The sequence below is a fragment of the Oncorhynchus clarkii genome, chromosome 16, assembly GCF_045791955.1.
Source record: "Oncorhynchus clarkii lewisi isolate Uvic-CL-2024 chromosome 16, UVic_Ocla_1.0, whole genome shotgun sequence".
In the NCBI taxonomy this organism is placed as follows: Eukaryota; Metazoa; Chordata; class Actinopteri; order Salmoniformes; family Salmonidae; genus Oncorhynchus; species Oncorhynchus clarkii.
The window spans coordinates 18,604,733-18,620,028 of NC_092162.1; the positions used below are offsets into that span (position 1 = coordinate 18,604,733).

General features: G+C 41.7%; 1 protein-coding gene across 1 annotated transcript in view; it reads left to right on the plus strand.

Annotated features, from left to right (window-relative positions):
• Positions 1-1,346: 1,346 nt before the first annotated feature.
• LOC139368108 (integrin, alpha 3b) overlaps positions 1,347-15,296 on the plus strand; it is a 53,538-nt gene continuing 39,588 nt past the window's right edge. The window contains exon 1 of the mRNA XM_071106682.1: positions 1,347-1,721. Within this exon, the coding sequence (XP_070962783.1) occupies positions 1,546-1,721 (176 nt within the window). The 5' untranslated portion in view covers positions 1,347-1,545. The remainder of the gene's footprint in view (positions 1,722-15,296) is intronic.

Here is a 15,296-nt window from a genome sequence, read left to right on the forward strand (position 1 = left end):
AACTCTATGAGAAGGAAATGTGTCGCGCTGCATGAGGCAAATGGTGGTCACACCAGATACTGACTTGTTTTCTGACCTTTTTTTTAAGGTATCTGTGACCAACAAATGCCTATCTGTATTCCCAGCCATGTGAAATCCATAGATTAGGGCCTAATGAATTTATTTAAATGGACTGATTTCCTTATATGAACGGTAACTCAGTTCAATCTTTGAAATTATTGTATGTTGCATGTATATATTTTTGTTCAGCATAAGTGACAACAATTTATTAGTTCACATTGGAATGTAAACTGAACTGTTATCTCCAAAGTCATTATTTATTTGAGGAGGAAAGAGGGGTTTCACCTAGAGCTACAAAACTGCCAGAAATCAGAAATGGAATTCAGCAGTTTAAGTGGGTCAGTGATACAGGATCTGAACCAGGAGTCATCCTACAAAACGGCAGATATCTTGAGGGATCACATATTGCCTTGCGGTCACAATCTCACAATCGTCAAGGAGGGTGATTGAGTATGGTCTCAGGTCAGGGTGGTCTCCCGGACTCCCTCCAGTACTCTTTGGGTCCAAGAAGAGAGTCAAAAGAAGAAGAATTGGGGGGGGCTGGGGGAAACAAGTTAGCAGGCTGGGGACTGAATGTGGAGGGTGGCTCTTATCAGGGCATTCATGTGAGGTCAGGCGATGCCAATCAGTTGGCCTGGAAGAGGAGAGTCAGGAGCGAGGCCCGGCCCTTATGAGGCTGGCTCCCACAAACATTCATTAGAAACCAGTTGAGAGCTCTCTCAGTTCAGAATGACCTCCAGTTAGATAAGGCTACTCCAGCACAACAATGAGCAATGAGTCATGGGAAATAGACTGGCCAAACTCTTCTGGGATTATGCTGCCCGTGTTTGTTTATCACATGGAATAAATCTAATTCAACCCCTGTAGATAAATAAAAAGGGCGCTGTTTGTGTGTGTGTGTGACATCTAATTACCAAACATTAGAGAAATGTCAATAGCATATTTACTGATATGTCCAGAGCTCGGTATGTTTGAAAGTTTGGCAAATGCATATGGTAAAGTCAAGTATTGTGTTTGTGTGCGCGCTCGCGTGCGCGTGTGTGCGATAGAAAGAGAGTCCCTGCTGTGAATTTACACAACTAATTGCATAAAGTGCATTGTCATTATCAAAGTGCTGTGCACTGCAGTACCAACATATTCTATCAAGCCAATAATTAATTCCACTGACCACTCACAGTATGCTTCCAACCTACCGGAAAGAACTGGTGAAAGTGCTTAGACGACAGGTTTGAATTCTGTCCGTGTAGGCTACTTGTTCAAATGGGTGTGGAGGAGCGGACAAGCGGGAGGGGAGGGAGGAGAGGCAGACATCGACACCTAGGCAGTGGCAGTTATATCCACAAGACGAGAGGGGATAGACGTTTCTCAATGGAGTGCGTATTTTGAACCATAGCCTGTACAGGGACCTCAGAGTGAAAAAAATATTTTTCAATCCGGCGTTGATCGTGCAGCTGCGGGAAGGGAAATTGCGCGCAAGGAATAAACATGGCCCCAAGTCTATATCTCCACGGGGCCTTGGCTGTGTTTTGTGTGACTCTAACCTGCAATGGATTTAATATAGACTCACGGTTTCCAGTTATCAAAGAAGGGAAAACCAAGGGCAGTTTCTTTGGATTTGCTGTTGCCTTACACAAACAGACGGAAGGGTCCACGAAATACCTGTGAGTATCCGCGGTGTACCTCCTATGCAACTGTTCTATCCTCTTCAGGCGCCATAAATTGTGGCGTTCCACTGATAATTCGATTTGGATAGGTACACTACACACTAGAAACGACATAAAAGGAAAACCAGCTACTTAGAAGTTCCATCTGTTCTTGCTCTTTAAAACACCTTTCTTCCTTTCATGTGCACGTCTTTAATGTCGGAAAGGTTCCAAGTTATTTGAAACTTCAATAGTTTTTGATGTAGAGCCTGTTTAGATTAGCCCACTTTATGAAGTTCACTAGAACACCTGTCCAAAATAAGCGGGTATTGGCCACGTTTATTTTGTTTTATATTCTGCTGGCCGCAATCTCATAATTCAGTACAATTTCAACATGTCAGACACCTGTCCGAACTCGGGAACCAGCGATCCTATACTTTCATTCAAGAGCTTCTTATTTGGTCAATCGTACAAAATGCTTAATTTATATAAACATACATAGCATATAATCTAAAATAACAGGTTTAAAAGGCTATAACATAGACTTCAGTGACCATAGCCTACTGTCCTTGCTTGCGTGTACGCAATTCATGAAATATACTCCGCCAATATCGCTACACCTTTTTGTACGGATAAAGTGTAGCCAACACCTGTATCCAGAAAATATTTAGGCAACCCCCCGAGAAGAAGCATACATTTATAGTGTAGGCCGACATTGATGATGTTGTCCCTCGTTGGCTGTCATGACAATTCATACCCGTCATTCTACACAATGGTTATTACAACGCTGTAAAATGTTAATAATAATAAACATGGCACTGATTCTTGTACCCTGATCTCAACAACAGTTTATAAACGATAAACAACTGCAGAGCTGTTGAATAAGATCAGTACTTAAATGCTTGTTACTTATTGAGTGGGCTGTGTTTTATAGCTGCAGGCAGATACTTTACGCTCATAGGGGGCACAGGGGCACGTGCCCCCTCAGATTTGTCATGTTCAAAAATAAATACAAATAATAATAATTGGGTTGTTTCTCTGTAATTCTACTAGCCACCTAGCAATTCTATGAAGTTGGCTTTAGCTAGCCCAGATAGGTTCCCAATCTCCCAACCTCATAACTAGCTACCAAGAAGCCATTTCAGGCTATCAATCAAGTTACAGTATCTAGCTTGTCTAACTATCTTAGCTTAGCCTGATGCCAAGGTTGGCAGACTTGAAAAGCAAGCAATAACTAAATGTACTGAAAAAGACTCACATTCCTTTCAATTTTTGACCCAGTTTCATAAAAAAAAAAACCACCAGTCAGGAGGATACAGACAGCTCAAGAGGTATGCTTAGATATGCAGAAAAAAATACATGTGTATATATATATTTTTTAACCAAGAAATTCAGCACAGTGATTATGGCTGTTTCAGGTGTTTGAAAAAACCTTCATTCTCCAATTTACGGACAAGGTAGCAGCTACTCTTGGTGTCCGAGCTGTGTGCCAGTAGTTCAAACAGACAGCGTCAATACCTCTCATAAAGTAGTGATGAAGTCAATCTCTCCTCCACTTTGAGCAGGGAGAGATTGACATGGATATTATTAATATTAGGTCTCTGTGAACATCTAAGGGCCAGTCGGGCTGTCCTGTTCGGAGCCAATTGCAATTTTGCTAAGTCCCTTTTTGTGGCACCTGACCACACGACCGAACAGTAGTCCAGGTGTGACAAAACTAGGGCCTGTAAGACCTGCCCTGTTGATAGTGCTGTTAAGAAGGTAGAGCAGCGCTTTATTATGGACAGACTTCTCCCCATCTTAGCTACTGTTGTATCAATATGTTTTGACCATGACAGTTTACAATCCACGGTTACTCCAAGCAGTTTAGTCACCTCAACTTGCTCAATTTGCATATTATTTCAAATCAAATTTTATTGGTTACATACACGTGTTTAGCAGATGTTATTGTGTGTGTAGCGAAATTCTTGTTTTTCGAGCTCCGACAGTGCAGTAATATCTAACAAATAATATCTAGCAATTTCACAACATATAGCAAATACGCACAAATCTAAGTAAAGGAATGGAATTAAGAAAATATAAATATATGGACGAGCAATGTCAGAGCGGCATAGACTAAAGATACAGTAGAATAGTACAGAAAACAGTATATACATATGAGATCAGTAATGCAAGATATGTAAACATTATTAAAGTGACTAGTGTTCCATTTATTAAAGTGGCCAGTGACTTCAAGTCTATGTATATAGGCAGCAGCCTCCTTGAGATAGAAGCTGTTTTTCAGTCTCTCGGTCCCAGCTTTGATGCACCTGTACTGATCTCACCTCTGGATGATAGCGGGGTGAACAGGCAGTGACTCGGGTGGTTGTTGTCCTTGATAATCTTTTTGGCCTTCCTGTGACATCGGGTGGTGTAGGTGTCCTGGAGGGCACATTCTTTGCCCCCGGTGATGCGTTGGGCAGACCACACTACCCTCTGGAGAGCCCTGCGGTTGGGGGTGGTGCAGTTGACGTACCAGGCGGTGATACAGCCCGACAGGATGTTCTCAATTGTGCATCTGTAGAAGTTTGTGAAGGTTTTAGGTGCCAAGCCAAATTTCATCAGCCACATGAGGTTGAAGAGGCGCTGTTGCTGTCTGTGTGGGTGGACCTTTTCAGTTTGTCAGTGATGTCAGTGATGTATTATCCGAGGAACTTGAAGCTTTCTACCTTCTCCACTGCAGTCCCATCCATGTGAATGAGGGGTGCTCCCTCTGCTGTTTCCTGAAGTCCACAATCATCTCTTTTGTTTTGTTGACGTTGAGTGAGAGGTTATTTTCCTAGCACCACACTCCCAGAGCCCTCACCTCCTCCCTGTAGGCTGTCTCATCATTGTTGGTAATCAAGCCTACTACTGTTGTGTCTTCTGCAAACTTGATGATTGCATTGGAGGCGTGCTTGGTTTCTCCTCCACTTTGAGCCAGTCATGGGTGAACAGGGAGTACAGGAGAGGGCTGAGCATGTACCCTTGTGGGGCCCCAGTGTTGAGGATCAATGAAGTGGAGGTTGTTACCTACCTTCACCAAACGGGGAGCTGCCCGTTAGGAAGTCCAGGATCCAGTTGCACAGGGCGGGATTCAGACCCAGGTCCTCGAGCTTAATGATGAGCTTGGAGGGTACTATCGTGTTGAATGCTGAGCTATAGGCAATGAACAGCATTCTTACATAGGTATTCCTCTTGTCCAGATGGGATAGGGCAGTGTGCAGTGTGATGGCGATTGCATCGTCTGTGGATCTATTGGGGTGGTAAGAAAATTGTAGTGGGTCTAGGGTGACAGGTAAGGTAGAGGTGATATGATCCTTGACTAGTCTCTCAAAGCACTTCATGATGACAGAAGTGAATGCTACAGGGCAATAGTCATTCAGTTCAGTTATCTTTGCTTTCTTAGGTACAGGAACAATGGTGGCCATTTTGAAGCATGTGGGGACAGCAGACTGGGATAGGGAGAGATTGAATATGTCTGTAAACACACCAGCCAGCTGGTCTGCGCATGCTCTGAGGACACAGCTAGGGATACCTTCTATCCTCAAAGCTGATGGAGAAGGTGTTTAGCTTGTCCGGAAGCAAGACGTCAGTGTCTGTGACATGGCTAATTTATTACAAGGTTTAGTTGAGGTTTAGGGTTTAGTAAATGATTTGTCCAAATACAATGGTTTTAGTTTTAGAAATATTTAGAACTAACTTATTCCTTGCCACCCACTCTGAAACTAACTGCAGCTCTTTGTTAAGTGTTGCAGTCATTTCAGTCACTATAGTAGCTGACATGTATAGTGCTGAGTCATCTGCGTACATAGACACACTGGCTTTCCTCATGTCATTAGTAAAGATTGAAAAATGTAAGGGGCCTAGACAGCTGCCCTGGGGAATTCCTGATTTTACCTGGATTATGTTGGAGAGGCTTCCGTTAAAGAACAGACTCTGTGTTATGTTAGACAGGTAACTCTTTATCCACAATATAGCAGGGGGTATAACACCATAACACAAATACGTTTTTCCAGCAAACACACATTTTTCCAAAGGTTTACTAAGGGTTGATAACAGGCTGATTGGTCGTCTATTTGAGCCAGTAAAGGGGGCTTTACTATTCTTAGGTAGGGGAATGACTTTTGCTTCCCTCCGAGCCTGGGGGCACATACTTCCTAGTAGGCTTAAATTGAAAATTTGGCAAATAGGAATGACAATGTCGTCTGCTATTATCCTCAGTAATTTTCTATCTAAGTTGTCAGACCCCGGTGGCTTGTCGTTGTTGATAGACAACAACGTTTTTTCCCACCTCTTCCACACTCACTTTACGGAATTCAAAATTACAATGCTTGTCTTTCATAATTTGGTCATATATACTTGGATGCGTAGTGTTAGCGTTTGTTGTTGGCATGTTATGCCTAAGTTTGCACTTCAGCCACGCTCAAGGTACTAAACGATATCATAACCGCCATCGATAAAAGACAGTACTGTGCAGCCGTCTTCATTGACCTGGCCAAGGCTTTCGACCCTGTCAATCACCATATTCTTATCGGCAGACTCAGTAGCCTCGGTTTTTCTAATGACTGCCTTGCCTGGTTCACCAACTACTTTGCAGACAGAGTTCAGTGTGTCAAATCGGAAGGCATGTCTTTTTGGCGGTGCCACAGGGTCCAATTCTCGGGCCGACTCTTTTCTCTGTATATATCAATGATGTTGCTCTTGCTGCGGGCGATTCCCTGATCCACCTCTACGCAGACGACACCATTCTGTATACTTCTGGCCCTTCCTTGGACACTGTGCTATCTAACCTCCAAACGAGCTTCAATGCCATACAACACTCCTTCCGTGGCCTCCAACTGCTCTTAAACGCTAGTAAAACCAAATGCATGCTTTTTAAGCGTTCACTGCCTGCACCCGCACGCCCGACTAGCATCACCACCCTGGATGGTTCCGACCTAGAATATGTGGACATCTATAAGTACCTAGGTGTCTGGCTAGACTGTAAACTCTCCTTCCAGACTCATATCAAACATCTCCAATCTAAAATCAAATCTAGAGTCGGCTTTCTATTTCGTACCTAAGCCTCCTTCACTCACGCCGCCAAACTTACTCTAGTAAAACTGACTATCCTACCGATCCTCGACTTCGGCGATGTCATCTACAAAAGGGCTTCCAATAATCTCCTCAGCAAACTGGATGCAGTTTATCGCAGTGCCATCCGCTTTGTTACTAAAGCACCTTATACCACCCACCACTGCGACCTGTATGCTCTAGTCGGCTGGCCCTCGCCACATATTCGTCGCCAGACCCACTGGCTCCAGGTCATCTACAAGTCCATGCTAGGTAAAGCTCCGCCTTATCTCAGTTCACTGGTCACGATGGCAACACCCACCAGCGCAGCACGCGCTCCAGCAGGTGTATCTCACTGATCATCCCTAAAGCCAACACCTAATTTGGCCGCCTTTCTTTCCAGTTCTCTGCTGCCTGTCACTGGAACGAATTGCAAAAATCGTTGAAGTTGGAGACTTTTATCTCCCTCACCAACTTTAAACATCTGCTATCTGAGCAGCTAACCGATCGCTGCAGCTGTACATAGTCCATCGGTAAATAGCACACCCAATTTACCTACCTCATCCCCATGCTGTTTTTATTTATTTACTTTTCTGCTCTTTTGCACACCAGTATCTCTACCTGCACATGACCATCTGATCATGTATCACTACAGTGTTAATCTGCTAAATTGTAATTATTCACCTACCTCCTCATGCCTTTTGCACACAATGTATATAGACTATTTTGTGTAACTCTGTGTTGTTGTCTGTTCACACTGCTATGCTTTGTCTTGGCAGGTCGCAGTTGTAAATGAGAACTTGTTCTCAACTAGCCTACCTGGTTAAATAAAGGTGAAATAAAACAATAAAATAAAAAATCTTGCCAATTAAAAAATAATTAAAGTAGTTGGCAAAATCAGTTGGTTTTGTGATGAATGAACCATCTGATTCAATGAATGACGGAGCTGAGTTTGCCTTTTTCCTCAAAATGTTATTTAAGGTGCTCCAGCACTTTTTACTATCATTTTTATGTAATTTATCTTTGTTTTATAGTGTAGTTTCTTCTTCTTTTTATTCAGTTTATTGACATAATTTCTCAATTTGCAGTACGTTTGCCAATCGGTTGTGCAGCCAGACTTATATGTCATTCCCTTTGCCTCATCCCTCTCAACCATACAATTATTCAATTCCTCACCAATCCATAGGGATTCAACAGTTTTTACAGTAATTTCCTGAATGGGTGCATGCTTATTAGTAACTGGAATAAGCAATTTCATAAATGTGCCAAGTGCAGCATCTGTTTGCTCCTCATTACACACGTCAAACACACCATTACACACGTCAAAGTGTTCTAGAAATGTCTTGCCTACACGTTTTTACAAATTCATTGAAAATGAAAAGCTGAAATGTCTTGAGTCAATAAGTATTCAACCTCTTTGCTAATGGAAGCCTAAAAAAGTGTAGGATTTGCTTAACAAGTCACATGATAAGTTGCATGGACTCACTCTGTGTGCAATAATAGTGTTTAACATGATTTCTGAATGACTACCTCATCTCTGTACGTCAGACATACACTTATCTGTGAGGTCCTTCAGTCAAGCAGTGAATTTCAAACACAGATTTAACCACAAAGACCAGGGAGGTTTTCCAATGCCTTGCAAAGAATGGCACCTATTGGTAGGTGGGTACAAATAAAAAAAGAAGACATTAAATATCCCTTTGATCATGGAGAAGTTATTAATACCACTTTGGATGGGATATCAATAAACCCAGTCACTACAAAGATACAGGTGTCCTTCCTAACTCAGTTGCTGTAGGGGAAGGAAACCACTCAGGGATTTCACCATGAGGCCAATGATGACTTTAACAGTTAAATGGCTGAGATAGGAGAAAACGGAGGATGAATCAACAACATTGTAGTTAAAAGAAGGAAGCCTGTACAGAATAAAATAATACTAATAAATAATACGGCAAAAAATGTGGCAAAGCAATTAGTGTTATATGTTTGGAGAAAATCCAATACAACACATTACTGAGTATCACTCTCCATATTTTCAAGCATCGTGGTGGCTGCATCATGTTATGGGTATGCTTGTAATTGTTAAGGACTGGGGAGTTTTTCTGGAGAAAAAATAAATGTAATGGAGCTAAGGGAAACCTTGTTCAGTCTGCTTTCCATCACACGCGGTGAGATGAATTCACCTTTCAGCAGGAAACCTAAAACACAAGTCCAAATCAACACTGGAGTTGCATACCAAGAAGACAGTGAATGTTCGTGAGTAGCCAAGTTACAATTTTGACTTAATTCTACTTGAAAATCCCTGTCAAGACCTGAAAATGGTTGTCTAGCATTGATCCACAACCAATTTGACAAAGCTTGAATAATTTTGAAAAGAATAATGGGGAAATGTTGCACAATCCAGGTGTGGAAAGCTCTTAGAGACTTACCCACAAAGACTCACAGCTGTAATCGCTGCCGAAGCTGCTTCTATAAAGTACTGACTCAGGGGTGGGAGTATACTTATGTAAATTAGATTTGAATTCATTTTCAACACATTTCCTAACATTTCTAAAAACCTGTTTTCACTTGGTCATTATTGGGTAATGTGTAGATGGGTGAGAGAATTTGTATTTATTTAATCAATTTTAAATTCAGGCTGTAACACAACAAAATGTGGAATAAGTAAGTGTATGAATACTTTCTGAAGGCACTGTGCCTTGCAGTCATTATAGAACGCAAACAGGGGTTCGACACACATTACTTTCCACATATGCCCAGGCCATTTCACTCAACTGATGCCTTGGTTTGTGTTTTGCAATACAGTGTTCATTGGCCTTGGCCAGTAACCAATGGCATGTATGTTGCTATTACCGAAGGGCTTGTATGGAGTAATTGACATAATAATTAGCAATTGAAATAGCATCAGCCTTCAGACGGTTCCTTTTTCATTCATTTCATTAGGATGTTTTTGCCTGTTTGAATTGGTGGTTGCTTGCTTCTGTAGGCAAGTTTAACTTGCTCTCTCCTAACAGCTACCTATTGGAGGCTCTAATAGATCTCCCTCCGAACAGCAAACACTGTTGTCCTTATGTGTGCTCTTTGAAGAACCCTAGACTACCTCAGTTGTATTTAGGAATTCCTCTTGCCAATTAAACTGGCCATATCATTCTGCAGCATCCACGAGAGGTTTAGTTCTTTTGATCTCTTGAGTTTTGTTTTGTGCTCGTCGTAATTGCTAGTAATTTCTTGCGTGCACTAAGCAGGAAAGAGAATTGTAAACCAAGCCCTGCACTTCCTGTGAGCTAACAGTGGAAGCGCAGAATTGGGAATTGATGACTCCTGCCTTCGTCCGAGTAAGCCTCCACCTCTCTGTTTCATGTGCTCTAAGTGGTGGATTGATATGTTAAACTGAGAGTTCGTTCTTGGTCAGTCAGTGCAATGGGACGGTTGCTTCCTGCTGACACCAGATCGATGCACCGTCTTTGCTCTGTCCCCTGAGGGATGGTGTCACCGTCCAGAAGCTGCAACATAAGAAGGGGACCATATGGCCATGGTAATGAGGCTGGAGGCCTGTGGGACTTGGTGACAAGGACCCTGTTTGGAGCTGTAACAGATTTATCAGTATAGAGGAGCAGAAGGAGTGGAAGACCCTTCAGCCAGAATGTCAACAAAGGTTATTTACACTCTTAGCTTAACTCCTTACCTTCAAAAGAGCCCGTCCCACTGAAGTCATGATAGATTTATAACAAGGCATAAATAAACTACAATATGTTGTGTAAGTATGTTAGATGAAATATTAGTCTTAATTCTATGCCATTCATGCAAATAATGTGAACCAGCATGCTTTTGTAACATAGTATACCGTATTTACTGTAGGATAAGTTCATTTGGCATGTTTTTGGGACAATTCAGAAGAGACACAAGAATGTTTAAGTTAGGGGGATTTCAATGTCCTGTCTGTTCCATCTCTGTGTTGTCAGGGCTTCACAGTATGGGTCTGTCTAGTGTCACCACACTAAGGGCTGAGCACAAAGTTGTTTAGTACACACATTTCCCCATTACGAGAGAGAGAGAGAGAGAGAGAGAGAGAGAGAGAGAGAGAGAGAGAGAGAGAGAGAGAGAGAGAGAGAGAGAGAGAGAGAGAGAGAGAGAGAGAGAGAGAGAGAGAGAGAGAGAGAGAGAGAGAGAGAGAGAGAGAGAGAGAGAGAGAGAGAGAGAGAGAGAGAGAGAGCTTAATAAACCAACCAATCACGACATGTATAACATTTAAAGTGGGCATTTGTGTATGTATGTCAGGTCAAGGATTAAAGGGTTTCGAGACAGTTTGTCTCATGCAATGGAAAAGAGCTGAGATGGTTTAAAGCAGTGCTCATCACCTTCTTAGTCAAAATGCAGGCCAAGATCCAGTGTGGTTAAGGTTAGGTTAAAAATCACATTCATTTTTAAAAAGATACATTGTAGAAATAGGCGGGTTTATGACTTTGTGGCTGTGGTAACTAGTAACGACTCAGCGGAGAGCATCAGAGGGTCCTCCTCTCACCGTTGGACCATCCCTCACCTCATCCCCCTTCGCTAATACTGACCAAAAAGGGGAAACCGTCTTCGAGCTGATGGCGAAACTCGAGTCACACCGCACTATTTCTGGCTCATGTAGAAATTCATGTTGTTACTCCTATGACCAGAGAAAGTTAAATATTCCTCACTATTAGAAATACACACAGCCGCTAATAATAACAACCCAAGCTTATCAATACACTTTTCTACTCATTCATTGAAACTGCAGTGCTGGTTGCAGCGTGAGTGGAGAAGCGCATTTCATAGCAGTGTTGAATACAAAGTGTTGACAGTGCTGAATAAAAACTTAAACATAAACTCACTCATAAAACAGCAGCTCTTTGCTGTATTCGTTGACAGTCTCTCTCTAGTCATGGTTTTAGACGTTTTGAAATCACAGTATCAACTTACTTTGCTATGTGCTAGAAGGAAGCTGCGGAGTGCAGACACGGTGATCTGAGCAATCCGATTGGCTAACGGTAGGCCTATACTGTAGATGCACTTGATTTGCTCTCCAGGCACGCCAAATAGGCGGAATTTGTTTCTTCAGACACATGAAACGGTTCAAAATGGGTACACTTCGCCTACCCGGCGTGCTGGGCAGCTGAAACAAGTGCACCTACAGCTAACAGTGCGAGACAAAAAAAAGAAGGAACGCAAGGCTTTATCGCTGTTGTTTTTTTATACATTTTTCGTGAACGACTAGGAAATGCCTTGGAGTTGCCAGTCGATCGCTTTCGACCATTTGGTGACCACTGGTTTAAAGTGAATACCATCATCCAGTTTGACTGATTCCAGGACAGTACTTAAACTCAAGTGAAGCAACGAGATTTGAGAGTTTCTCTGGCCATTGTGGAGAAGCTTGATGGCAATAGAGAAAACCCAGACCCCCCCCCCCCAAGACAAGATCTGGTGCCTGGATAGCGTTGCACGTTCCTCACACAGTACCTGTACCTGTCTGAAGCCAAATATGGCACTCTTCCCTGCACCCTCACCCCTCCCTTCCCATCACATTCACATCCACCACCCACTTCAAGGAGGGAGGAGGTAGCAATGCTGTCAGCTGGTCTCTGATTGGCTCCTTTCAGGCCTCTGACCCATGGTATGCCTGGAATGTTTCACCCTTCCCTGTACACTCGACTTGCCAGGTTGCAGGTTGGGACATGGATGAAATGAGTTTGGGGGGAATTCACAATTCAGCAACTCTTGGATGTGTCTTCTATCTTCTGTCTTGTTCAACCTTCAACAGTAGACAGACAATCGTGTCTGTCACTTCTCAACCTAGATGAAGTTTATGAACCACAGCACTCCTAAATAGGCCAATCAATGGTCATAATTCCTCAAGCCTCCAAGGCTTTTAATCAGAGGGGAGAGGTGCAGTTTAGCCATCTCATCTCTGTCTGAGGGCCGTGGCCCCTGGCCATGAAAACTCTGCCTTTAATTTGATGGGGCCTTCCCCTATTTCTCTCCTCTCTTCACTGAGGTGTAAAGTACTGTAGATTGCTGTCAGACCTTTTATAGACAAACTGCAGGTTTGCTAACAGATTTCCATGTTAGAAAAAGCATTGAGCTTCAGTTCAGTTCATTTCACTTACAGTACCTTCAGAACGATTTCAGTCCCCTTGACCTTATCCACATTGTTGTGTTACAGCGTGAATTTAAAATGGATTATATTTAGATTTTTTAGTCACTGGCCTACACACCATACCCCATAATGTCTGAGCAGAATTGTGTTTTTAATTGTTTTTACAAATTAATAAAAAATGAAAAGCTGAAATATCAATAAGTATTCAACCCCTTTGTTATGGCAAGCCTACATACGTTCAGGAGTAACAAGTCACATAACAAGTCACATAATACTAGTGTTTAACATTATTTTTTCATGACTACCTCATCTCTGTACCCCACATATATCGTGTCTTCAGAAAGTATTCAAACCCCTTGACTTATTCCACATTTTGTTGTGTTAAAGCCTGAATTCTAAATGGATTACATATATGTGTTTTCTCACCCATCTACATGCAATACCCCATAATGACTAAAGTGAAAACATGTTTTTAGAAATGTTTGTAAATGTATTGGTTGTCCAGCAATGATCAACAACTAGAGCTTGAAGAATTTTTAAAATAATAATGGGCAAATGTTAAACAATCCAGGTGTGGAAAGCTCTTAGAGACGTACCCAGAAAGCCACTGGTGCTTCTACAAAGTATTGTCTCAGGGGTGTGAATACTTCTGGAAATGTGCTATTTTTCGATTTCAGTAAATTTGCATTTAGATTTATAAAGACATGTTTTCCTTTTTTTCATGATAGGCTATTGTGTGTAGATGGGCGAGAGAGAAAAATCTATTCAATCCATTTTGAATTCATGCAGAATGTGGAGTAAGTCAAAGGGTATGAATACTTTCTGAAGGCACCTCCCTCTCTCACTGTGCTTAGGCACTATGTAAAACAATATGAGGATGGATTGTTGTTCATCATACACAACTGCCTGGTCTACTTTTTTCCTTCCAATTAATTCTCTGCTGCCTGAGAACTGTAAAATATGGACTAACAAAAATAATTAGGGCAGAAGAATGTCCTTCCACATGGTAGACAAATTAAGAAGACGGTTTTGTTGGACTTGGCTGGGCTCCCAACATTTCTTCTCAGCGTTCTGGTTGTTGGCTTTGTCTTCAGAAGTAGGCCTGTCAAAGCACCAACGTCATGCCACAGTGACAAGACTGGCTGATAAGTGACGTGCTGCGTGTGTCCATTAGGCCCACATACATGTATGACATTATATTCTATTCAGATCATGTTTGCTGTCAAATCTTTGTGACGGAACTCATCTCAAGTTTTTTTATTCCTTCGTGAGCATTGCATCAAGTATATTTATGAGTCACTGTAACTTACTCTTTATCCATGAAGTAATCTCTTGAAATAAGACCTTAATTGGAAGTCTCGGCAGCTGTGAGGTGTAAATGATGATTATTTGATGCAGTTTAGGGGAAGTGGGATTTATTCATGTCAATAGTTGTCGTCGTCAGTGCATTAGCCTTCTATAACTTTGTCTCTCTCTGTTGTCTAACGTTGTAGTGCATTAGGACATTGGCTATTTCCAAGTATTCTTTAAAAAAACACAGTAATGCTGAAAATGTATGGGATGCAAGCTACTTGATCTTGTAGCATTGAATCGACAGAAGGATTTATAATTTTTCATTGGTTTAGAGTTTAGATTATGAGCAGTAATTATTAGCCTACACTCTTAGAAAAAAAGGTGCTCTCTAGAACCTAAAAGGGCTGTCCCCATAAGGAGAACCCTTTGAAGAACCCTTCTTGGTTCCAGGTAGAACCAATGATTTATATGTACACAAAATGACTGATAGGGAGCGTTGTGTTGAAGCCACTGTGCCTCCATCTTGGCACTCACTACTATTGTAAAAAATATTTTGTAACCTATAGAAATGCATTTATTAATATCTACATTTGATTTCGCCACATTTATTATATTACAGACACCTTAATACTTTTACATTATATTATGTTAGCTAAACATAAATACATTAATAAAAATGTATACAGAACCAGTCAAAAGTTTGGACACACCTACTCATTCAAGGGTTTTTCTTTAGTTTGACTATTTTCTACATTGTAGAATAATAGTGAAGACATCAAAACTATGAAATAACACATATGGAATCATGTAGTAACAAACAAAAAAAGTTAAACAAATCAAAATATTTTTCATATTTTAGATTCTTCAAAGGAGCCACACTTTGCCTTAATGACAGCTTTGCCTTCATCCCAAACCATCAATTGGGTTGAGGTCGGGTGATTGTGGAGGCCAGGTCATTTGATGCAGCACTCCATCACTCTCCTTCTTGGTCAAATAGCCCTTACACAGCCTGGAGGTGTGTTTTGGGTCATTGTCCTGTTGAAAAACAAATGATAGTCCCACTAAGCGCAAACCAGATGTGATGGCGTATCGCTCGAGAATGCTTT